The 26,658-nt window shown below is 35.9% G+C and overlaps 2 protein-coding genes across 3 annotated transcripts; both read right to left on the bottom strand.

Moving 5' to 3' along the window:
• Positions 1 to 1,521: 1,521 nt before the first annotated feature.
• On the bottom strand, positions 1,522 to 26,377 carry LOC138325221 (XK-related protein 6-like). Of its 2 annotated transcripts, none has more exons than XM_069270718.1 (4): positions 26,160 to 26,377; positions 5,942 to 6,649; positions 5,339 to 5,535; positions 1,522 to 2,794 (listed from the first exon to the last, which is right to left on the bottom strand). In XM_069270718.1, coding segments are annotated over exons 1-4 (1,485 nt in total). In that variant the 5' UTR covers positions 26,162 to 26,377; the 3' UTR covers positions 1,522 to 2,216. The 2 variants fall into 2 exon arrangements, with proteins under 2 accessions (XP_069126819.1, XP_069126818.1); XM_069270717.1 differs by lacking the exon at positions 26,160 to 26,377 and adding an exon at positions 7,489 to 8,203.
• LOC138325220 (XK-related protein 9-like) lies at positions 9,934 to 22,252 on the bottom strand. The gene is made up of 3 exons (XM_069270715.1): positions 21,248 to 22,252; positions 20,410 to 20,615; positions 9,934 to 13,506 (listed from the first exon to the last, which is right to left on the bottom strand). The coding sequence occupies exons 1-3, from the start codon at positions 21,823 to 21,825 to the stop codon at positions 12,557 to 12,559; spliced, it is 1,734 nt and encodes a 577-aa protein (XP_069126816.1). The 5' UTR covers positions 21,826 to 22,252; the 3' UTR covers positions 9,934 to 12,556.
• Positions 26,378 to 26,658: the final 281 nt, after the last annotated feature.

Here is a 26,658-nt window from a genome sequence, read left to right as displayed (position 1 = left end):
TCTGATAAACCAATCAAATACAGTATATATTAAAATAAAATCCCATCAGGCCTCAAGATCATGACAGTTTCAGTTTAAAAGTTTAAATAAATCGAAGATGACGATCCAAAACGTGATGTTATTTTCAACTGGCTAAATCTATACATGATATTCATTTTTATGGGAAAACTTTATTTTATCCATCACACCAATCGATGTAGAATCTGTATTTGATTTGACAATTTAAAAAAAAAAGTTTATGCAATCGAAACATTATATGAAGTAGAATAACCCTAAATATGGTGTTTTAGAAAAAAGAAATGAACGTTTTTGTTAGCAATATTATCGCTGGCTAAATCTATACATGATATTCATTTTTATGGGAAAACTTTATTTTATCCATCACACCAATCGATGTAGAATCTGTATTTGATTTGACAATTTAAAAAAAAAATGTTTATGCAATCGAAACATTATATGAAGTAGAATAAGCCTAAATATGGTGTTTTAGAAAAAGAAATGAACGTTTTCGTTAGCAATATTATCGCGTCGTTACTTATTGATATTGTAAACCAACTTACTTTCGCGGTGTCTCAGTTTCGCGTTTTCATGTCTAACTACTATACACAGCGTTCAAATCTTACTATTTGAGTTATGATATTCTACTATACTCACAACCGCAGCTAATGATGAAGTTGAAATATCAGTAACTAGACACTAAAAAAACTTAAGTAGGTCCTTGAATTAATGGATGTATATTAAGACGATAATGGACGAAAGATTTCTGTTACAAACCTTTATTCAAATTTCCATTTTTCTATTTATTAAAGTGAGTTTGAAATGTTTGTTGTGTTTAATGTAATGATAACGATATTTCTCAGCGTTGTGCTAGATATTTCGCTGGTGTTTAAGATTCGCGGATTTCGGTGGAACCGTTAATACCGCGAAAATAAAGCCCCTGCCACATATAACAGCTATACTGTACTTATGCCTGACACTTTTTCGCGGCAAAATTATTTCGCGCTTTCTACCAGCCCGCGAAAGTTAATTGGTTTACAGTATGTCTACGTTTATAAAAAGGGGCGGGACATATATGGAATTAAAATCGACATAAAAATTGACTTTTAGTGACTGGAAGTAAACAATTTTCAAAAACATTATGTCAGAGAAAAAATAATTTACAAGATTAAGTAAAAAGAACATTTTGGCTTGGATAGATTTTGTGATTATGTCCTATTTTAAAAAGGTTATGATAATTCAACTCATTCATCCCTGAAGATATTTTGAACTTTTCTTATTCAAAATATTATAATGAATTTTCAGAGGGAGGGGGTGAAAGCTGAATTTCATGCATTTAAATAACCTTTGTCTCAAATATGTTTACGATTTTAAATTACATTTTACATTAAACAGGTAGAACACCTTCCTAAATGTTGTATATATGTTCTATCCTGGTTTTTAATTGTTGCTGTGTATTAATTATTGTCTTTTGTTGTTGTTTTTTATCTTAGATTTATATCTCAGATAAAATACACAACGTACTTTAATAAAACAATTTAATAAACGTAATGATAAGAGACATTTTCGACATTGTATTATTTTCACAATATATGTTAAGTAATGTATGCACAAATATAAAATAATTTGATAAATCATATGGAATAATTATGACAAGAGGCCCGGAGGCCCTGTATTGCTCACCTGGTTTAATTCAGTAATAACAAACACGTATCTGGCTTAGAACCAGACAAAACAAGGAAGTTATGGATTCATTGTACATGAAGCTGTCTTATTCGACAGTATTTCAAGCTGATATACACATAATATGCATGATATCCATTCATAACGTTCAGAGAAGTCTTGACAAAATGACCGCCCTAAGGCCACTGGGGGATGAACCCAACCCATAAGGAAATATACAAAATATGAGCGATGTTCATCCATATCCCTTTGAGAAGAGAGAATCGTTTATAGACATATGGCCTTTTAACTGACAACTTTCAGTCCCTATCATCAGTCCCCGGGGTCAACCCAACCATTTGTACAATTTTGAATCCCCATCCCATAAGGATGCTACATACAAAATATGATAATTGTTGATGGAATGACGACTACGCCGGACGCCGAACGCCACGCACGGTATAACATAAGCTCACATTGGTCCTTGAGATCAGGCGTCCTCAAAAATGGCACATGTATTTGTATTTGCATACTCGTGGTGGGTCAGGATAGGCCTGCTAGTTATCTTCCCTGTTCCGTGTCGAATGGATGTAGGTGTAGTATATATAGATCAATAGAATATGAAAAAAAGCGCCAGGGAACACGGAATAGACAAACAAGCAGGAACTGACGCAAGGCAAGTCTCTACCGTAAGTCAGACCTAACACTAGTGACGTCATCAGCGCATTTTCCAAATAAAATATGGTGTAATATATGGTAGCTGTACGTCTGGAATCTGTCTTGTTCATGTTGATGAAGCTGTATATCTCCACGTAGCTTAGAAACAATGGGAAGAGGTAGTGACCACAACGGCGATGACACATGTCAATGTTTTCGGGGTGCACATAAAATCTATTGAATGCCATCATAAGCATGATATGAAGGCCGACGACGAGCAATGTCCACCATGTAATAAGTTCTGCACAGAGAACCAGTAGAATGAGGCGAGGTCCAAGTTCGAATAGTCTCATTAAAAAGTACACTGCCCATGCCTGAACCGTCACTGAGTGGCGCCCATGGTTACACTTCCGCATTCCCATATAACAGGCCGTCGTAGAAACTGATACTGAGGCCAGAGCGATCCCTAAAAACAAATCTGAAAATGAAAGAAAATGAAATTACAACATACATGGTATCAGACATCGGAAAATAAACAAGCAAAAATCTCGCAGTGTACGCAATCAAGCGATGGCTCTACCATGACACATGGTTGTAACAGCCAAATATCCTTGCTACAGCTACGGTCATGTGACAAAGTAACGAAAATAAGCATTTTGAGAGGAACTGTAATACATAAGTAAAACTGAAAAGTATTTCTGTGACCAGGTAAAGACAAAAAAAACCTTACCAATTACAGGCCTACAGGAACATTATTTGAAGATTAGAAGATTAGAAAAAAAAACTTACCAATTACAGGACTACAGAGACTTCATTGGAAGATTAGAAAAAAACTTATCAATTACAGGCCTACAGAGACTTCATTATTTGAAGATTAGAACAGGCCTACAGAGACTTCATTAGAAGATTAGAAGATTAGAAAAAAACAACTTACCAATAACACCTACAGGGACATTATTTGAAGATTAAAAGATTAGAAAAAAAACTTACCAATTACAGACCTACAGGGACATTATTTGAAGATTAGAAGATTAGAAAAAAAAGCTTACCAATTACAGACCTACAGGGACTTCATTTGAAGATTAGAAGATTAGAAAAAAAAACTTACCAATTACAGACTTACAGGGACATTATTTGAAGATTAGAAGATTAGAAAAAAAAATTTCCAATTACAGGCCTACAGAGACTTCATTTGAAGATTAGAAAATTAGAAAAAAAACCTTACCAATTACAGCCTACAGAGACTTATTTGAAGATTAGAAAAAACTTACCAATTGAAGGCCTACAGAGACTGCATTTGAAGATTAGAAAAAAAAAAAAACCTTACCAATTACAGGCCTACAGAGACTTCATTTGAAGATTAGAAAATAAAAAAATACCGATTACAGGCCTACAGGACTTCATTTGAATATTAGAAAACAAAACCTTACCGATTACAGGCCTACCGAGACTTCATTTGAAGATTAGAAAAAAAAACCTTACCAATTAGAGGCCTACAGAGACTTCATTTGAAGATTAGAAAAAAACCTTACCAATTACAGGCCTACAGAGACTTCATTTGAAGATTAGAAGATTAGAAAAAAACTTACCAATTACATGCCTACAAAGACTTCATTTGAAGATTAGAAAAAAACCTTACCAATTACAGGCCTACAGAGACTTCATTTGAAGATTAGAAGATTAGGAAAAAAAAACTTACCAATTACATGCCTACAAAGACTATATTTGAAGATAAGAAGATTAGAAAAAAACTTACCAATTACAGGCCTACAGAGACTTCATTTGAAGATTAGAAAAAAACCTTACCAATTACAGGCCTACAGAGACTGCATTTAAAGATTAGAAGATTAGAAAAAAACTTACCAATTACATGCCTACAAAGACTGCATTTAAAGATTAGAAGATTAGAAAAAAAAACTTACCAATTACATGCCTACAAAGACTTCATTTGAAGACTAGAAGATTAGAAAATAAACTTACCAATTACAGGCCTACAGAGACTGCATTTGAAGATTAGAAAAAAAACCTTACCAATTACAGGCCTACAGAGACTTCATTTGAAGATTAGAAAAAAAACTTACCAATTACAGGCCTACAGAGACTGCATTTAAAGATTAGAAGATTAGAAAAAAACCTTACCAATTACATGCCTACAAAGACTTCATTTGAAGATTAGAAGATTAGAAAAAAACTTACCAATTACATGCCTACAAAGACTTCATTTGAAGATTAGAAGATTAGAAAAAAACCTACCAATTACAGGCCTACAAAGACTTCATTTGAAGATTAGAAGATTAGAAAAAAAACCTAACCAATTACAGGCCTACAGAGACTGCATTTAAAGATTACAGAGAGCGACGCTCAACTTCAAAGCCACAGAGAAAATCACGATGCGCCTTTATTCGATTATTTTATGTACATCAAAAGACCGAGTTACTTGTCTCATCTGGTGTCACACATAGAACCTTCAGTTTCTCAATGTATCAATGACATAGTCCAAGGTGGATACTATGACAGTGATAGCAACCCCTAGAATACCAGTGATATTGGATTATGGAAATCGATATATACAAAACATCATTTTCTGGCCAAAGTTGTATGAAGGAACGAAAAATCTAGAAGTGTTAGGCTGGCAAGAAGAAGTGTCCCACATACATCGACTTAATCGCAGAGTGCCGTGGGAGGACTGAAAGGCTGTAATACTCCAGTGGAGTTTGAGTTCTAGGGTTTGTGTACATCATTATCGTGGGAATGGTCAGTCTGGAAGGAAGAGCTCTGCAAGAAAATATCGGAACAATGGTTCGTTGAAATAACTGAATGTATCTCCAGTTGATTTTTGAGAAAGTGAAAGTGAAAATAGAAGAGCATACCCTGGAAGCCGTGCTTGGGAGCATTATAAGATTGATCATAACTGTAGATCCACAATCCTCAAAGTGTGTGGGCATATTATACGAAGGGAGAACTTAAATGGATTGGATTCCATACACCATAAACGGCACCTGCACGACTTATCATAACTTACCTCTAGTCCAAGTCTCGTAATCAGTATCGAACCTCAAGTACAACTGTAACAAGAACTTGGGGGTTGTTTCTAGATATCCCTCCATTAGGCCCAGGATATACGCGTCCCGTAGTTTCTTCTCCGCTTTTCTTATCCTTCTCTCGTCTTTCCTTGTACTTTTCCATCCTTGCCACATGTTGTAAATATACTCCGCTAGCCTTTCAATGAGAGTTGTGTGTACATTAGTGCGATAAATTTCAATGCTCTGAATTTGCATGTAATTTAATAACGTTGAAGTTGTGATTGTCATTTCTATCATTTTCAATAAGAAATCATTTCAGTCTTGTGCAAAGGAGTGTGGTTGCAAGGGACACAATACTACAGGCGGTAGCCGAAGGTAAGATGGCTACTATTTTGCCACCACCTCACGCCTTACTTGGTTGCGTTTGAGGCCCACGTGAGTAATGTCAGGAACTGGTTTCAGACTGGGTGTCATTTTTTCAATCTGGAAAAAAACAGGCCACCCTTCAACCTGGTATGAACTAAACAATCACATGAAAACTTTCTCAAGCTTTACAAGTGCACATGCGAAACGATCTTCCAATTAGAGAAGAAAGAACTTACCTGAAAGCTTTTCCAAACTGGAGAAATGAAGCAATATTTCTACAAATCACCAGCAATTTCCTGGAAAGGGAGTTATTTTTGGGGGGCTGGTTGTCACTTCTTGCTGTGTTGTTATGTAGAGGTACCTGTCTTTCATTTTCCTCCTCCTCCCCTTCTGTCGTATGTTTTCCTCGCTGATCGATTAGCGTCCATGCTATCGTGAATATTCCGACGATGAAGCTCGTTGTGACGATGACACCTACCATGAGAGAGAATACAACTACTTGACCTGTTGTATAGTATTCATAAAGAAGCTTGATCTCCGATCCAACTTCTCCGATGCATAGAAACAGGGAGACTGCAGCTGCGAGGCAGTCGAATGCACGGTCGTGATCCGACTCAGGAACTCGCTTCAAAATCGGTAGTCCCCAACATTTCTTTGATAATTTGTTGAATACTCGTTTGCATCCATTTGCATCCTCATTTGCGCTACATCCAGTTACACTATTTGTCTCATCGTCGCTTGTCCCATGATGTGGTACGCTGTTTTGTCTGCCTAACTGATGGCGCACATCCTCGTCTTCGCCGTTCTGTTTGCCGAACTGCTCACATACAGACGCATCTACACAATCACACGGTTCGCCAGAGGTGTCATCCTCATCGCTCTCGTCGTCGAATCTCGACAGTAAAATCCCGTCTACTGCGTCAAAAGACATATCATTTGACATCCTTTAACATAAAAACAAAGCAAGGTTAGTTATCTTTCCAACTTTGGATCCGTTTAAGCCTGCTTGATAATGGTTTCTCTGTCAGTGTGTTATATGCTTTAAATGCTACGAGAACGAGACAAAAGCAATTTTGGACTAATCTATCGCACTTCATGTTTGAAGTTTTGTCCATTCAACCACTAATTTGGATTTCAACCACTATGGTCCATGCCATGTTTTATATGAGGAATAAACTAACTATAAGGGTATAGCATGGTTAGGAGTAGTACCAACTAAAGAGGGTTGCTCTAACTAAATAGGATTGCTGGTTGTCTGTATAATCAATTAGGAATACCAGCATTTAATTTGTGTGTAACGTTGGTAAAGTTTAATCTTTCTAAAATAATGTCTATAAAGAAACCCGAATTTACATGTATACCATGACCATATTTGGGATAGGAGGCCAAGCTACTTTATGAATATTACTGATCAGATCCTTGTGCTCTATCTCAAAGTAAGTCCATTCACGATAGCAATGGACACACATACATGTAGATCAGCGAGACAGAATGTTTACTACTGATAGAATGGTCTGATGTATAATTTATATTAGAAATTGAATGAATGAATTGAAACTATATAGTATTGTCAGAAATATGTTTTTGATGTTACAATCACCATGTCGACTGATTTTTAAAGACAAAATAAAAGAAGATGACTTTTCACATAATTGATGTGAGAATGTGAACGTTGCAAGAAACTTGGTGACGAACATGAACATTAATTACTCGCTGGGGTAAACTGGTTTATCACAATGACAGACAAGCATAAATCAAATGTAGGGGAAATAACTCTACTTACATGTGTGGTTTGTAACACATTTGATGACATTAAACATGCTGTTGAACTACTACCGTGGGTCGAGAGTAAGGTCCACCATTACAGTTCTAAAGCTGGAACCTGGTGTAGGGGTACACCATTCATAGTTCATAGATGATAGTTGTTCATATTCTATCAAGGTCGGCAAGACTTTATAAGTATAATACCTGTATTTAGGCATGGCTTAGTACCCGTTCACATACCTGCATGACTGTCGGCCTTAACTATTTACTTTTATAATGATATCGTCCACACACCTACAATACTATAACATGTGTACACGTGTGGTTAGTATATCTAATGCAGCATGACGCTACATAATAAACATAGTTCAATAGGTCACATGTGTACATGTAGGTTTCTATTTCCGTATGGCCAGGTAAGCTGTCACAAAGGAAAATGTGTTATTATACAGTTGGTATATATATAGAACGATAGTGATGTACCGGCATATATATGTAACAAGTGAGGAGAAAAGATTCGTTTTACTGTCTCTATTTCTCTTTACCCGCCGGGAGCTTTTAGCAGTAGCATTTAGCGTGTATATACATGTACCCGCTGAAATCGGGACCTAAATATGGCAGCCTCCCATGTACGCGTTGTTACAGACTTGAAACGGTGTGGTTTTGTATGGAAATCTCAAACTAAAATAAACATCCTAAGGTAGTTATTTCTAATATGCCATTGTTGATGAATAATTTGTTTTTAATACAACAAATAAAAAGAAAATCAATCAACCCATGGAGTCTTCACATAGATTGTTGCGGGGACAAGTACATTGTACCTCCAACTGTAGGTTGGAGTGAGAAAACAGAACTTGTTTTCTTTAGTTTATATCATATAATAATTTAAGGTAATGACAGTATTTTTGTTAACAGCATGCAGTGTATAGATATGTCAAGTGGACATCTTTTATATATATGAATAGTGGAGCTAACTCATTGATATGCATGGGTGAATGTTGAATGAATTCTGAATTCAACGTTTATGAGTAAAAAATATTTATTCAAAATATCAACATGCCAATTAACATTTTTCTACAATCTATAAGTAATAGAGTATATAAAACACTTCAATACATGTATAAATGGACAATTAAAAATCTAAAGCACTCTAATCCATACATGTATAAATGGACAGTTCTGAACACAATTGAACTTAAAATGTAAATGCAATCCCAATGTGAACTTAAAATGTAAATGCAATCCCAAAGCCTTATAATATATTTTAGAAAATCTTATCTTTCTATTTGTATCCACTTGAACTCTAACCACAGGCACTTGACATGTCTGCCAATACACGAACATATTTATATAGACAATAGTATCAGGTGTATTGGCTAATGAGCTGAGTACCTGTGTCCTGACAAACCAGAAACGTCACCCAGGAAATTACCACAGCCCTTCCTCATTTTTCATATCTTTTATAAAGTGTCCACTTAAACTTCAATAAGCTGTCATTACAACACTTTCATTTAATACATTTCATGAAAAACAAGAAAACGTAAATAAAAATTCTTAAGGTGTGCTGTTACATCTTATCTACATTGTATGCAACATTGACGTCATATTTGAATAACATGCTAAAAAGAAGGTCAAGAGGTAACATGTATACAAAAGCAGTTAAACCCACTCACCCCTGCTAATTCATAATGAACCCTTCCATCCTTTGATTTGGAAGAATTCAAATGTGTCTCCTGGGGTGAATGAGTTAACTCTATGACATACTCAAACTCACTTGAGGACTGAGAATTCCTCAATTCATATTTAATTTTATCGGGGTATGAAAAAAAAATTGTTTGCAAACTGTGTGAATCCGCGTAGCGGATTCTCACAAAAGTTTGCAAACAATTTTTTTTCATACCCTGATAAAATTAAAAAATAGTGACATCAATGCTTAAGTAATCAAATCAAGAATATAAATTGTAATTAAACAAAAATGTATAACCTGGATTCTCATAATTTGACCAGTTAACTAACCAATCCAATGGCAAGAATTCTGAAAATACTGTACAATGGCTTGTGAAAAATAAACCAGCTGATATATATATATCTGTATATTACACGTTCAAACAATACCATCAAGTGTTATCTGTTATGGTGTCAAAAATATAAAGTTAGACAAAATAAATTGGATGTGCTTGGTGAATACACCATTCTCTATGCTTGAGTGAGTAGGTAGTAGAATGACTGGTCAATAGATAATACAATTCGTTTATAACATTAGGCTTCTAGAAAATACAAAGGGATCACAGGGACTTGACACAAATTTCCAATCAATAGTATATATGTATTATAGTATCTATAATATGTGTATATATATATATATACCATTGGTAGGGTGCCAAGTGTCTGTGAAAGGGACTAGAAAATTTTGAACAATGAAAATACTGATAAGACAAAGGACATTAACTGTGACTAGAAGTAGTAAAAAAAATTCAGTAGATTACCACAAAATGCTAAGCCTGGTATCTAAATATGCCATTTTATCTCTCTAATAATAATATACCTATCTTAAGTAATTGTTTGTAAACTTGAATCTGTAACAGAATGGTTGAATCCATCATAGATAGCACAGATAATTTTTTTTCATTTTTATACAGCACGTCTTTAACTTATACAGGTATGTAAAATAATGTAAATTAATTATGAAAACAATCTCTTAAAACATGAAGAGTATTGATAAATAAAAAAAAAGTTAAGATAAACACATATTTCAACAGTTGATATTGTCTGACTTCACTTGTATGAAGGGGAGATAATGTCAATATTCAACATAGAAAATAATCTCAGTTCTGGAACATTCTGATTATAAAAAAACCTGAGGATGGTTACTTAGTTCTGGTTACAGTTTTATACACCTACATTGTTGTAATGATGTATTTAAATTAATGGAATCATCAAACACTAGAGATATCTCAAGTTTTGTCATTTTCACGTGCATGCATATATAAGTAATATCCTTTCATATTCCAATTTCTTACAAAAATATTCATTGGCAAGAAAATTTAAAGTCACTATATAATCTTAATATCTACTTCAATAATCGCTACCCACACTTAGGAACATTTCATTGCATTTTATCGACTACAATAAATATATCCTAGAGCCGGTTATTTTTGCTCCGAAGATGTTTTCACAGGACATTGCTACATGGTATGATTACAAAAATTGATACATCAGTATAGATTATTGCGAAATGGTTAAATCATATATAATCTGAATACCAAATCACGTTATCTTAGAACCGCTAATTTTCTCTCGTTTTTAGTTTAAATCTGGAAAATTTAGGCCTACACATGCATAAATAGCCAGCTTTACAGTAATACTGTTATGGTTATATATTGAAAATTTTCCCATAAAGAACACAAGATTCTTTTCTATCACTATAATATATCATCCTCTCGTGGCTAATATGCGTTGTCACACGATACATGTAACAATCACATGTTAACTTCTACATGAACATAGTATATTTGATAATATACTTTAAAATTAGACGGAATCTATTTATCATGCATGTATGCAGTGTTCAAGCAAATCATTGCATACACATGAATGTATACACATCTTATGAGCATCCCACATTCATGTGTCTATACATGCAGGATATTGAACTTGTAACCGTGGGGTTACATCCCGTGACTAATTAGGGACAAGAATTCTGACAAGTCATACTACCTACCTGGTCTACTTGGCTTTGGTCTCTTAATTAGACGATTTTGTCTCTTGACCACCTTGAATAATTCATAATCATTGATGCTTAGTTGCGCCTTTTCCTTAATGTTACTTTATCTTAATCCTTATATGTTTGGTTGTGGTTTGGCGGGATCCTCTTTTCTATTTACACAAATACCCGCATGTCTATTTACAGTTTCTTGGTCCTCATTTTATACCATATTGATAGTGTCTCACATTTTTAATCAAAAAATGAAAACTGTCTTTTTACAAAGTCTTTTTACAAAGTCTCACAGTGTCAAAGAATTTAACAGTAATTTATCTGCTGGCAAGAAGGGTTGTCTTTATATACAAGTCAGTTGAAATTTTATATCCAGGTTCTTCCAGTGTTTATTTAGTCTACTTTCATGATCAGGAAAGTCCCAATAAATAACTGACCTTTTTTTAATTGGCACCAGGGTATCAGACTCTCTCGCAAACATATCCCCATCAATATGGAATATACATCAGCTACGTACAAAACTTTCTTATTTTTTTTTATCATTACTAAAATCCAAGATGGCCGACAAGCTGCTATTTTGAATTCAGTTAGCCCAAAAAGTTACACAACAGATCTAAATAGCATAAGGACTCATCCTACCAAACATGAGAACAATACCCAACTTCCTTCCATCGTCATTGTAGAAAAGATATGAACGGACACTCTGACAGACTGTCAGACAGACGGACAGACAGACAGTCAGTCAGTCAGACAGACAGACAGACATGCTGATTACTATCGATACTATATAGCTATATTGATCTATAGAGCACCCCTAGAGTAGCCAATGATTATTTTTGGTGGGTTTTAATGCATTCTAAGTATTTAACATGTAAAGACCTAATATCTGTAAATATGTAGTATGTATGAAATATATACCCTTTAATACTGAACATCTAAACACAGTTTGTGAAAAAAAACGTAACACACCCTCAAACTGAACACTGTTTTTGTTGTTTTTTCTGTGAAAAAAAGAGAATTATTGATTGCCTTTATAAATTTCTTAATAAGACTGAGGTGTTGTTCTTAACATATATCATGAGAGTGTGAGGTAGATAAAATTCTTTGAACATCTCTAGTGGTATTCACATTAATTTTCACATGACATGAAGTTGACGTATTTTCACACACGTATCATGATGAAGTTCTTTCTTTGCAGATTTCTGATGATGAAGTTTGTCTTCACACATTTGAACTTTTTTCTTCACACATTTCTTACAATGTTTTCTTTTTTTTTTTAAACATTTCATTAGATAAACAGTACATGTATACATGTTTTTTGACATAGTTCTCATGATGAAGATTTTCCTTCGTTAATTTCTTGTGATGCTGATCAACTATCCAGATCATCCCTGACTGCAGCTTCCTCTTGAAAGTCGTCTTCAGAGGGTAGCTCCTGCCTCTCAGAGCTATCACTGGTCATTCCTGGGTCAGCCGTCTTTGCAAGTAGCTCTGCTTTGTCAGATTTTACTTCAAAGGTGACTTCAGCTTCATTTTCTTTCAGTGAGGGAGAGCTATTGTTTTCAGACGATCCATGATGATGTTGTGCACTAATATTGCCTTGTGAAGATAGATCATCGCTTTCTGAAGACTGGTCATTGCCCTGTGTAGAATGACCATTGCTCTTTAGAGATGGACCTTTGCCTGGTGGAGATTGGCCTTTGCTCTGTGGAGATTGACCTTTGACCTCTTCACTTTTTTCATGTGGGTACTTCTCTTTAGCTGTCTTTGTGGGGTGGAAAAACTTGTAGTATACCACCATAAAGATGACATGTAGAACTATGCCTGGGACAACGGAGAAGGCTGTGTACCACCAGGGGGAATAGACAATTGACCCCGTCTCCATAAAGAACACTACCAAGCCCAGAATTACAAAATTCTCCACATAAAACACCACATAATATAATAACTTCCTCCTCCATGTACTTCCGTCAGTCAGATTTATAAAACAAAACACACTGATGAAGCTGATCAGGAGAAGAAACATATCCCGTAAGATCTGGCTATAACAGATACCTTCAAGCTTAGGGTTGATGACCTTGTACATGATAAATGCCAGGACTACATGGATGGAAACGGCTCCAATGACATAGTTCAAGAAGTAGGCAGTAGCCAGACTAAGCAGCAGGAAGCGTGGACCGAGCTCAAACAGTCGATAGGCTAAATACAAACCTGATGGCACATATCGCACATTACGTCGGTCAGGTATAGCACGCCGCACTGTGCGGTAGTAGGCAGTCACAGTCAGAGATGTTGAGCCCCAGGATGTTAGCAAAGCTAGCACTGCAAATAAAGTGAATAGCATAAATTACCAAACATAACCAATGATAACATCTGTATCAAGTTAACAGGATAAATACAACCACTGAAAACTGACAAATGAGACATCTGCAACACCAACAATGAAAATATAACAAACGGAACGTCTGCAATAACTAATTAAAAAATAAATCACCACTTAGCGCCCCATGTGAAACTTTAAGTGTGGTGCCACAGGGTTCAATAATTGGGCCTTTGATGTTTTTTTTATTTATATGTAAACCATATGCCTCTCCATTGTAAGTGTGGTGCCACAGGGTTCAACAATGTGAAATTTTTATGTTTTTTTTATTTATATGTAAACCATATGCCTCTCCATTGTAAACAATGTGAAATTTTTATGTATGATGATGACACATCCATGCAAGAAGCAGAAAAGAAAATTGATGTTATTGAGTCTTTTCTGCAAGCTGACTTTGTAAATGTTAAAAGCTGGTGTAAAACTAACATTGAAAATACAACAAACAGGATGTCAGCAACACCAACACTGAAAATACAACAAACAGGACGCCAGCAACACCAACACTGAAAATACAACAAACAGGACGTCAGAAACACCAACACTGAAAATACAACAAACAGGACGCCAGCAACACCAACACTGAAAATACAACAAACGGGACATCAGCAACACCAACACTGAAAATACAACAAACAGGACGTCAGCAACACCAACACTGAAAATACAACAAACAGGACGTCAGCAACACCAACACTGAAAATACAACAAACAGGACGTCAGCAACACCAACACTGAAAATACAACAAACAGGACGTCAGCAACACCAACACTGAAAATACAACAAACAGGATGTCAGCAACACCAACACTGAAAATACAACAAACAGGACATCAGAAACACCAACACTGAAAATACAACAAACAGGACGTCAGCAACACCAACACTGAAAATACAACAAACAGGACGTCAGCAACACCAACACTGAAAATACAACAAACAGGACGTCAGCAACACCAACACTGAAAATACAACAAACAGGACGTCAGCAACACCAACACTGAAAATACAACAAACAGGACATCAGCAACACAACACTGAAAATACAACAAACAGGACATCAGCAACACCAACACTGAAAATACAACAAACAGTATGTCAGCAACACAACACTGAAAATACAACAAACAGGACATCAGCAACACCAACACTGAAAATACAACAAACAGGACATCAGCAACACCAACACTGAAAATACAACAAACAGGACGTCAGCAACACCAACACTGAAAATACAACAAACAGGACGTCAGCAACACCAACACTGAAAATACAACAAACAGGATGTCAGCAACACCAACACTGAAAATACAACAAACAGGACGTCAGTACCAACACTGAAAATACAACAAACAGGACATCAGCAACACCAACACTGAAAATACAACAAACAGGACGTTGGTATCACCAACACTGAAAATACAACAAACAGGACATCAGCAACACAACACTGAAAATACAACAAACGGGACATCAGCAACACAACACTGAAAATACAACAAACGGGACATCAGCAACACCAACACTGAAAATACAACAAACGGGACATCAGCAACACAACACTGAAAATACAACAAACAGGACGTCAGCAACACCAACACTGAAAATAAAACAAACAGGACGTTGGTATCACCAACACTGAAAATACAACAAACAGGACGTCAGAAACACCAACACTGAAAATACAACAAACAGGACGTCAGAAACACCAACACTGAAAATACAACAAACAGGACGTCAGAAACACCAACACTGAAAATACAACAAACAGGACGTCAGCAACACCAACACTGAAAATACAACAAACAGGACGTCAGCAACACCAACACTGAAAATACAACAAACAGGACGTCAGAAACACCAACACTGAAAATACAACAAACAGGACATCAGAAACACCAACACTGAAAATACAACAAACAGGACGTCAGAAACACCAACACTGAAAATACAACAAACAGGACATCAGAAACACCAACACTGAAAATACAACAAACAGGACGTCAGCAACACCAACACTGAAAATACAACAAACAGGATGTCAGCAACACCAACACTGAAAATACAACAAACAGGACATCAGAAACACCAACACTGAAAATACAACAAACAGGACGTCAGCAACACCAACACTGAAAATACAACAAACAGGACGTCAGCAACACCAACACTGAAAATACAACAAACGTGACGTCAGCAACACCAACACTGAAAATACAACAAACAGGACGTCAGCAACACAACACTGAAAATACAACAAACAGGATGTCAGCAACACCAACACTGAAAATACAACAAACAGGACATCAGTATCACCAATACTGAAAATACAACAAACGTGACGTCAGCAACACCAACACTGAAAATACAACAAACAGGACGTAACACTGAAAATACAACAAACAGGACGTTGGTATCACCAACACTGAAAATACAACAAACAGGACGTCAGAAACACCAACACTGAAAATACAACAAACAGGACGTCAGAAACACCAACACTGAGAATATAAACAAACAGGACATCAGCAACACCAACACTGAAAATACAACAAACAGGACGTCAGCAACACCAACACTGAAAATACAACAAACAGGACGTCAGCAACACCAACACTGAAAATACAACAAACAGGACGCCAGCAACACCAACACTGAAAAAACAACAAATTTGACGTCAGCAACACCAACACTGAAATACAACAAACAGGACGTCAGCAACACCAACACTGAAAATACAACAAACAGGACATCAGCAACACTAATACTGAAAATACAACAAACAGGACGTCAGCAACACCAACACTGAGAATACAACAAACAGGACGTTGGTATCACCAACACTGAAAATACAACAAAACAGGACGTCAGCAACACCAATACTAAAAATACAACAAACAGGATGTCAGCAACACCAACACTGAAAATACAACAAACAGGATGTCAGCAACACCAACACTGAAAATACAACAAACAGGACGTCAGAAACACCAACACTGAAAATACAACAAACAGGACGTCAGCAACACCAACACTGAAAATACAACAAACAGGATGTCAGCAACACCAACACTGAAAATACAACAAACAGGACGTCAGCAACACCAACACTGAAAATACAACAAACAGGACGTCAGCAACACCAACACTGAAAATACAACAAACAGGACGTCAGCAACACCAACACTGAAAATACAACAAATAGGACATCAGAAACACCAACACTGAGAATACAACAACTGGATTTCAGTATCACCAACACTGAAATACAACAAACAGGACGTCAGCAACACCAATACTGAAAATACAACAAACAGGTGTCAGCAACACCAACACTGGAAATACAACACCTCAGGAACAGTATTTATAAACTGTACACCACAGGGATATGTATTTATAAATTATACACAACAGAGACCCAGTATTTATAAACTGTACATCACAGGGACCAGTATTTTTAAACTGTACACCACAGGGACAAGTATTCATAAACTGTACACCACAGGGACCAGTATTTATAAACTTACCACAGGGACCAGTATTTACAAACTATACACAACAGTCAGGGCCCATTTTGTACAAACTATACACCTCGAGAACTTGTATTTTCAAACTGTACACCAAAGGGACAAGTATTTATAAACTTTACACCACAGGGACCAGTAATTATAAACTATACACCACTGGAACCAGTATTTATAATCTATACACCACAGGGACCAGTAATTATAAACTATACACCATAGGAACCAGTATTTATAAACTGTACATCACAGGGACCAGTATTTATTAACTGTACAAAACAGGGACCAGTAATTATAAACTATACACCACAGGAACCAGTATTTAAAAACTGTACACCACAGGGACCAGAATTAATAAACTATACACAACAGTCAGGGCCCAGTTTTTATAAACTGTACACCACAGGAACCAGTATTTATAAACTATACACCACAGGGACCAGTATTTATAACTATATACCACAGGAACCAGTATTTATAAAATATCCACCACAGCCACCAGTATTTATAACCTGTACACCACAAGGACCAGTATTTATAAACTGTATACCACAGGGACCAGTATTTCTAAACTATACACCACAGGAACCAGTATTTATAAACTATACACCACAGGGACCAGTATTTATAAACTGTATACCACAGGGACCAGTATTTATAAACTGTATTCCACAGGGACCAGTATTTATAAACTGTACACCACAGTGACCAGTATTTATAAAACTATACACCACAGGGACCAGTATTTATAACTTTATACCACAGGAACCAGTATTTATAAACTATAAACCACAGGGACCAGTATTTATAACTATTTACCACAGGAACCAGTATTTATAAATCATACACCTTAGGAACCAGTATTTATAAACTATACATTACAGTCAGGGCCCAGTATTTATAAACTATAAACCTCGGAACCAGTATTTATAATCTATACACCACAGGGACCAGTATTTTCAAACTGTACACCACAGGGACCAGTATTTATAAATAACACTTTAGGGACCAGTATTTATAAACTGTACACCACAGGGATATGTATTTATAAATTATACACCACAGGGACCAGTAATTATAAACAATACACCACAGGGACCAGTATTTATCAACTGTACGACACAGGGACCAGTATTTATAAACTATATAACACACAGGAACCAGTATGTATAAATCCTACACCACAGAGACCAGTATCTTATAAACTGTACACCACAGGAACCAGTATTTATAAACTGTACACCACAGGGATAAGTATTTATAAACTGTACACCACAGGGACCAGTATTTATAAACTATACACAACACAGGGACCAGTATTATAAACTATACACACACAGGGACCAGTATTTATAAACTGTACACACAGGGACCAGTATTTTAACTTACAACAGCAGTTAACTGTACAAAAAACCAGGGACCAGTAATTATAAACTATACACCACAGGAACCAGTATTTTAAAACTGTACACCACAGGGACCAGAATTTAATAAACTATACACAACAGTCAGGGCCCAGTTTTTATAAACTGTACACCACAGGAACCAGTATTTATAAACTGTACACCACAGGGACCAGTATTTATAAACTGTACACAACAGTCAGGGCCCAGTTTTTATAAACTGTACACCACAGGAACCAGTATTTTAAAACTGTACACAACAGGGACCAGTATTTATAAACTGTACACCACAGGACCAGTATTTATAAACTGTACACCACAGGGACCAGTATTTATAAAACTGTACACCACAGGACCAGTATTTTAAACTGTAAACCACAGGAACCAGTATTTATAAACTGTACACCACAGGAACCAGTATTTATAAACTGTACACCACAGGAACCAGTATTTATAAACTGTACACCACAGGGACCAGTATTTATAAACTATACACCACAGGGACCAGTATTTATAAACTATACACCACAGGGACCAGTATTTATAAACTATATACCACAGAACCAGTATTTATAAACTTACACCACAGGAACCAGTATTTATAAACTATACACCACAGGGACCAGTATTTATAAACTTACACCACAGGGAACCAGTATTTATAAATATACACCACAGGGACCAGTATTTATAAACTGTACACCACAGGGACCAGTATTTATAAATATACACCACAGGGACCAGTATTTATAAACTATACACCACAGGGACCAGTATTTATAAATTACACCACAGGGACCAGTATTTATTATAAACATACACTATACACCACAGGGACCAGTATTTATAAACTGTACACACACAGGGACCAGTATTTATAAACTGTACACCACAGGGACCAGTATTTATAAACTGTACACCACAGGGACCAGTATTTATAAACTGTACACCACAGGGACCAGTATTTATAAACTGTACACCACAGGGACCAGTATTTAATTAAACTATTTACACACCACAGGACCAGTATTTAATACACCACATACACACAGGGCCAGTATTTATAAACTATACACCACAGGGACCAGTATTTATAAACTGTACACCACAGGGAATATTATAAACTATACACCACAGGACCAGTATTTATAAACTGTATACACATAGGGCCCAGTATTTATAAACTTTACACCACAGGGACCAGTATTTATAAACTGTACACACATAGGGACCAGTATTTATAAACTGTATTAACACACAGGGACCCAGTAATTATAATTTATACACCACAGGGACCATTTTTTATCAAATGTACAACACAGGGACCAGTATTAATAAATTATACACCACAGGGACCAGTACTTTTAAACTGTATACCACAGGGACCAGTATTTATAAACTAAACATCACATAGACCAATATTTATATATAAACTTTATTTATATTACATTGATTGAGAAACAAGTTATACAACTTATGTAAATCACTCTCGATGGCCCGGATGTAAGCGCACAAGGGGGTCTTAGTGTGGGAGAAAACCGGAGTACCCGGAGAAAACCCATGTGACCGGGCAGGTAACCCCTAACCTTTTCATGTCCAATCCGGGATCGAACCCGGCCGGCTAGGTGAAAGGCGAGCGGCTTAACCACTACACCACCCGACCAGTATTTATAAACTGTACACCACAGGGACCAGTTTTTATAAACTGTATACCACAGGGACCCGTATATATCAACTGTACAACACAGGGACCAGTATTTATCAACTGTACACCACCCGACCAGTATTTATAAACTGTACACCCACCCGACCAGTATTTATAAAGTGTATACCACAGGGACCTGTTTTTTTTATAAACACCAAAGTATAACAGGTATGATCATTTCCACTGCGAAGGGGTTAAACTAGCTAGAGATATTACCCTTTAAGACATCCAGGGTTGCTATGTTACAAATGAGAAGGTAAAGCTGCAGTAACAGTTGAAGTGCTGACTCCAGGAAACCATCAACAAGGCCCAATATGGCAGCATCTCTCTTTTGCTGGATGGCTTTGTGTGAAATATCTTTCCTTTTTATTTCATCTTTTTCCTTCCATGTGTGGTTCATATGGTAGAGAAATTCCACTATCCTGAGTAAAAACAAACAATTTTAAGATATTTCCAGCTGTACTGAAAATTTAAACATATCTGGTTGAAAATTCTTGAAGCAATATTGTGGAAACAATTGTCTACAAAACTAAATTACTGTGACTTACTTAAGCATTAAACTATCTTCCTATGGCATCTATGGTTTAATCTTCATAATGCCCGCTGGCAACTATATAGACCATAGATGCCATAGGAAGATAGTTTAATTTACATTATCAACTCATTTTGAGGTTTCTGCATTAACATTGTTTAAACTAGACCAGAAAAACCGTTTATCAACGACGGTTTAATCCACAAGATGGAACAGCCATTTTGACGGTGATCAGTTGACGTCACCACGTCCGTAATGGTCACGTTTTGTGTCAGTTACACCGTCATATACTTCACTTTGCCTCGGTTAGTTTATATAGTAGAAATGTGGGGAAATTGTGCCAGATCCCTTTGTTAAAGGACTTGTTTGAAACAAGACTCAATTGTACAAACCTTTTATTTCTGTCAATAGGACTATATAAATATTCATGGCCTAATTGCAGTGCACTGCACATCATCTAAAGATAATTGATTAAGGTGTGTACTAGAGAAAATCACATTTAAAGTTCAAAGTGAGACTTACCTGTACATTCTACCCAGCTGGAAAAATGTAAACATACAGCGGATGACCATTGGTAGCTTACTCCTGTTATGAGATGGGTGATTAGCGTAGTCTATGCAACTCCAAACGACGGATACAAATCCCGAAACAATGGCTGGTACCAAAATAAATCCTAGAGTCAAATCCCTGAGAGTGGTCTGGCCAGTGAGGTGGTAGGTGACCACGAGCAAGATGTCCGTTACTAGGTCACCAGCGTACATTAACAAAGAGATGATAGAGAATATCACATCGATCTTTTTGTAGACAGGTGGCCAGGTTTTGACTTCTTGACCTGCTGAATTTGTGCCGTTTTGGCGGGTCAATTCAGCAAGGTCCGATTGATCCCGAGGTAAGAGATGGCCGTCAACTTCGTCGTCGCGTTGACAATCTTCATCTTGCTCGCTCCCCATGTTAAGCTTGATTATTTCAGGGTCATTGTCCTCTGTGATGTCATCGACATCTTTGTTTACTATGTCCTTATTTATGTTCTCTTTCTCGTCACCAAAATATTGATATCTGCACATCCCGACGTCCGGGACATCCCTGCCTCTACCTGACATATCGTGATCGGTTGCTGTTTGTTTTACAGACCAATGTCGTCTTGTACATGTAAGTAAGGCACACAGTGTGGGATCAAATATATCCAGCCTCACGCCAGCTCACCACAAGACCAAAGCTTAGACAACCTTGTTGTATGCATAACGGAAATAAATTGTTAGTGGGATATTTATAGCCACTTCTGACTTGGGGGATTTCCAGATGTTTGGGGAAAATTTCCGGTCGCTTACGGAAAATGCCGAATTTTCCCGATTGCGCCTCTCTAACAAAATGTAGTTGTTCGTTTAGGCCTACGATCTCATGGATCTGGTGATCAATTTGTTTCATTTTGTTTTTTAGACGAGCCTTGACAAACCCATCATAAGTCTATATATAAAAAAACTGAAGGTCCGTTAGGTTTTATACCTGAACAAGGATTTATAAGTGAGAAGGATTTGTCACTGTCTCTTACTAAAACCCGTATGAACCAGGAGTAAAAACCATTTTTCTCAACATGTACTTGTCTTATCGAGTCAAAAGAAACACCAATATAAAGTTTTTAAAAGTACACAATGTTTAGTACTTGCTTTAAGGACAGAAGATTTAGAAGAAATATCTTAAACAGTAGCGTAGGAAGATGAAATGTATTTTTTTTTTAGGGGGGGGGGGAGGTCCTCAATATTTTGTTTTACGATGTATTTTGATGGTTTTACGAGCGCCGAAGGCGCAAAATTTTTGTGATTAGGGGTTCGGTGGTCTCCCTCGGGGAAAAAAAATCACGATTTAGGATGGCTGAGATGTGATTTACGATGTATTTTGATGAATCTGTGAGCGCCGCAAAAGGCTTGAGATTTTGTTGTTTAGGGTGTCCGGGGGTCTTTCCCAGGAAAAAATATTACGATTTAGAATGACTGAAATGAGTTTTACGATGTATTTTGATGTATGTAAGTAATGCACACAGTGTGGGATCAAATATATCCAGCCTCACGCCAGCTCACCACAAGACCAAAGCTTAGACAACCTTGTTGTATGCATAACGGAAATAAATTGTTAGTGGGATATTTATAGCCACTTCTGACTTGGGGGATTTCCAGATGTTTGTGGAAAATTTCCGGTCGCTTACGGAAAATGCCGAATTTTCCCGATTGCGCCTCTCTAACAAAATGTAGTTGTTCGTTAAGGCCTATGGATATCATGGATCTGGTGATCAATTTGTTTCATTTTGTTTTTTAGACGAGCCTTGACAAACCCATCATAGGTCTATATAAAAAAACTGAAGGTCCGTTAGGTTTTATACCTGAACAAGGATTTATAAGTGAGAAGGATTTGTCACTGTCTCTTACTAAAACCCGTATGAACCAGGAGTAAAAACCATTTTTCTCAACATGTGCTTGTCTTATCGAGTCAAAAGAAACACCAATATAAAGTTTTTAAAAGTACACAATGTTTAGTACTTGCTTTAAGGACAGAAGATTTAGAAGAAATATCTTAAACAGTAGCGTAGGAAGATGAAATGTATTTTTTTAGGGGGGGGGGAGGTCCTCAATATTTTGTTTTACGATGTATTTTGATGGTTTTACGAGCGCCGAAGGCGCAAAATTTTGTGATTAGGGGTTCGGTGGTCTCCCTGGGGGAAAAAAATCACGATTTAGGATGGCTGAGATGTGATTTACGATGTATTTTGATGAATCTGTGAGCGCCGCAAAAGGCTTGAGATTTTGTTGTTTAGGGTGTCCGGGGTCTTTCCCAGGAAAAAAATATTATATTAGGCAAAATAAATAAGCCAAATAATATATATGTACGATACACTCCCTGAGAGTCTTGGGCCGTTTTCGTTTGTAAAAGTCAGTATTTCAGGTACAAGGACTTATAAAATATGTCTTTGCACATATATGTATGTAGTGAGTTACAAAAATCATTTAGACGGTTTAAGTCTTCAGGATCTTAGTATATTGTACGTATCTTGTACGTACAGCTTACTGATACAAAATAGTACAACAAGCTTAATTATTTTGTACGTACATCTTAAAGATATCTTGTACGTACAAGATAAGGTTGAAACTTTCTGGTAGCAATATGGCTGGCTTATTGTCAAAATGGCATCACAGGAAGTACTATACGTACATGTGTATTCCAAACCCTTGGTTTAAGCATAACGGAAATATAGAATATATCCTTACGACATTTTATGGAGTTCTGAAGATGTGATAAGTTTACGAAAATTGAAAAGACAATTCCATATGTTTGGATTCTTTTGCTGAAAGAATTTTACAGAAATAATTTCGACGTTGCCGTTTTTGTTTTATGGAACAGATCGTCTTGAATATTTGACATTATTTTTTCACACTGTTGGATTTACTTCATTGTCCCTCATTAAAAAAAAAACAACAAAAAAACACACCCTGTCATCTAACTTATTTTAGCGCGCGATTATATTTTAATTTAACGTCTAATCAATTTTAGCAAGCTTCAGGCTACATGTTTGTTTACTTAGTAGACAATACAGCATTGCTAAATAACTGATAAAATAGTTACTATTTGTTATTTCTATCAACAAGTAATGGTAATTTACACACCATATGTTATAAATACAATGTAACATGTTGTTTTCATAACCAAAGCCATTTTTTTTATGATTTACTTTGTAAATCAATGTATTCAAGCAAGCTTCAGGCTACATGTTTGTTTACTTAGTAGACAATACAACATTGCTAAATAACTGATAAAATAGTTACTATTTGTTATTTCTATCAACAAGTATTGGTAATTTACACACCATATGTTATAAATACAATGTAACATGTTGTTTTCATAACCAAAGCCATTTTTCTGATTTACTTTGTAAATCAATGTATTTTCTATACACTTAATGTGTTTTTTTTATCAAAATATTATGTGACTTCAGTTCAAAGCGTATATGTTTTTTTAAGCTTGTTATGTTAATTTCATTTTCAAGACATTTCATTTTAGATATGTATTGTTTAATAATAAGTAAAATAAGGTGATCAATGATTAAATCAGCATCACAAAAGTTAAATGTTCCTAAAATAATTTTACCCAATTAATTTCAATATTTATGGCTGCAAGGACATGTTTAAATTCTCTTAATAAATTACAAACTTTATCACGTTCCCAACTTTTCAATGATGGTATTAGTGTAAAGTATAAAACCTTTGATACTGAAGAAAAATACGAATTGGTTTGCTCATGTTTTTAATAGATAAAATCTTTCATCGGAGGTGTACCATAGGCAGTTTATCACTTAATATGTATCGCGTATAAAACACGACTATACAATGCCCTCGCAAGCAACTATACAGTTAAAAACAATGTAAGTGACTATACATCGTGCAATATTCTAAGTTGTATGTACAAGATACTTAGTGTACGTACAAGATACTTAGTGTACGTACAAGATAGTAAGTTGTACGTACAAGATACTTAGTGTACATACAAGATAGTAAGTTGTACGTACAAGATACTTAGTATACGTACAAGATAATAAGTTGTACGTACAAGATACTTAGTGTACGTACAAAACACGCACCTCGCATTTCACACACGCTACGCTTTGCATACATTGGAGACCGTCCATACATGACCCTGATTGCTAATAGGACGTTAAAATAATCAAACAAACAAACAAACAAACAAACGTACAAGATACTTAGGTTTACATGCAATATACTAAGTTGTACGTACAATGTAGTTAGTGTGTGTAAAAATACTAAGTTGCATATACGAGATTCCAGCGTGTACGTAAAAGATAATAAGTTGTACGTACAAGATAATAAGTTGTACGTATAAGATAATAAGTTGTACGTATACGATAATAAGTTGTACGTACAAAATAATCAGTTGTACATACAAGATGATAAGTTCTTATATAAGATAATAAGTTGTACGTATAAGATAATAAGTTGTACGTACAAGATAATAAGTTGTACGTATAAGATAATAAGTTGTACGTACAAAATAATCAGTTGTACAATACAAGATGATAAGTTGTGAGTATAAGATAATAATAGATTTCACACCAAGATAATAACTTTCCAGAGATACCTGGGCCCAGTTGTTCAAAGGGTGACTAGGCTAATCGCAGTTTAACGGCAATTTTCAAATCAAAATTAAATCAGTTTTGGTGATACAAATTTTGCAAATTTTATAATATTCTTAATAACTTCATTCTCAACCTACCTGCTGATTTGGGTGAAGATATAATCACACAATTAACCAGAACGTCAAACTGATTATGTACATGTACTGGGTACTAAAAATGATAGGGTTTAGGATTCGTGTCAATAAAGTATATTTGATATGTAAAATGAATTGTCTACAAATCTGTTTTCGTACTTACATATTCTTGAACTTTTAGAAAAGATATTCGTTGATCAAAATACAACCGGTCGCTGTTCAGCCTGAAAATGCTGTACAACTAACACAAATTCATTTAGCGTGTTAAGCACAAACAGGACATTTTCGAGTTAACTTTTTTTCCGGACGGAACTCGTCGTGTCAGTGAACCCTACATCCGGTTATTGCGACGTCCCTCTCATTCTCTACTCGATGGGTTCGATAACTAAGAATATCCTTGGTATATACGTAACTGATAATAAAATAAATGACTTTCGACGACTTACATCCCTAGTAAATGCTTGCAAAGTAAATTTACCCCACGTGACTACTTAACATGTTACAAACGTGATGTCATCATTTCCAAGATATGACCATAACTTTTTAGAAAAGATTTTTTTTTCGTCGAAATTGTTTCTTACAAATACAACGTAAATAAAATATTTGAGCTGTTGGTTTAATTATCAAGCTGGATTTCACGGTATTGGGCAATTTGCAACTCA

Source organism: Argopecten irradians, chromosome 6 (genome assembly GCF_041381155.1).
Source record: "Argopecten irradians isolate NY chromosome 6, Ai_NY, whole genome shotgun sequence".
NCBI classification, from domain to species: domain Eukaryota; kingdom Metazoa; phylum Mollusca; class Bivalvia; order Pectinida; family Pectinidae; genus Argopecten; species Argopecten irradians.
This window is presented reverse-complemented; position numbering and strand designations above follow the sequence as displayed.

Excerpts from the sequence above, each read along its gene's own strand:
- LOC138325221 (XM_069270717.1), bottom strand. The coding sequence starts at position 7,508 with ATGTGTTACAAACCACACAT. Across the intron at positions 6,650-7,488 it reads ATGTGTTACAAACCACACAT|GATGTCAAATGATATGTCTT; the intron begins GTAAGTAGAGTT and ends TTTATGTTAAAG. Across the intron at positions 2,795-5,338 it reads TTACGAGACTTGGACTAGAG|ATTTGTTTTTAGGGATCGCT; the intron begins GTAAGTTATGAT and ends TTTCATTTTCAG.
- LOC138325220 (XM_069270715.1), bottom strand. The coding sequence starts at position 21,825 with ATGTCAGGTAGAGGCAGGGATGTCCCGGACGTCGGGATGTGCAGATAT. Across the intron at positions 20,616-21,247 it reads CAGCTGGGTAGAATGTACAG|GATAGTGGAATTTCTCTACC; the intron begins GTAAGTCTCACT and ends GTTTTTACTCAG. Across the intron at positions 13,507-20,409 it reads AACCCTGGATGTCTTAAAGG|TGCTAGCTTTGCTAACATCC; the intron begins GTAATATCTCTA and ends CTTTATTTGCAG.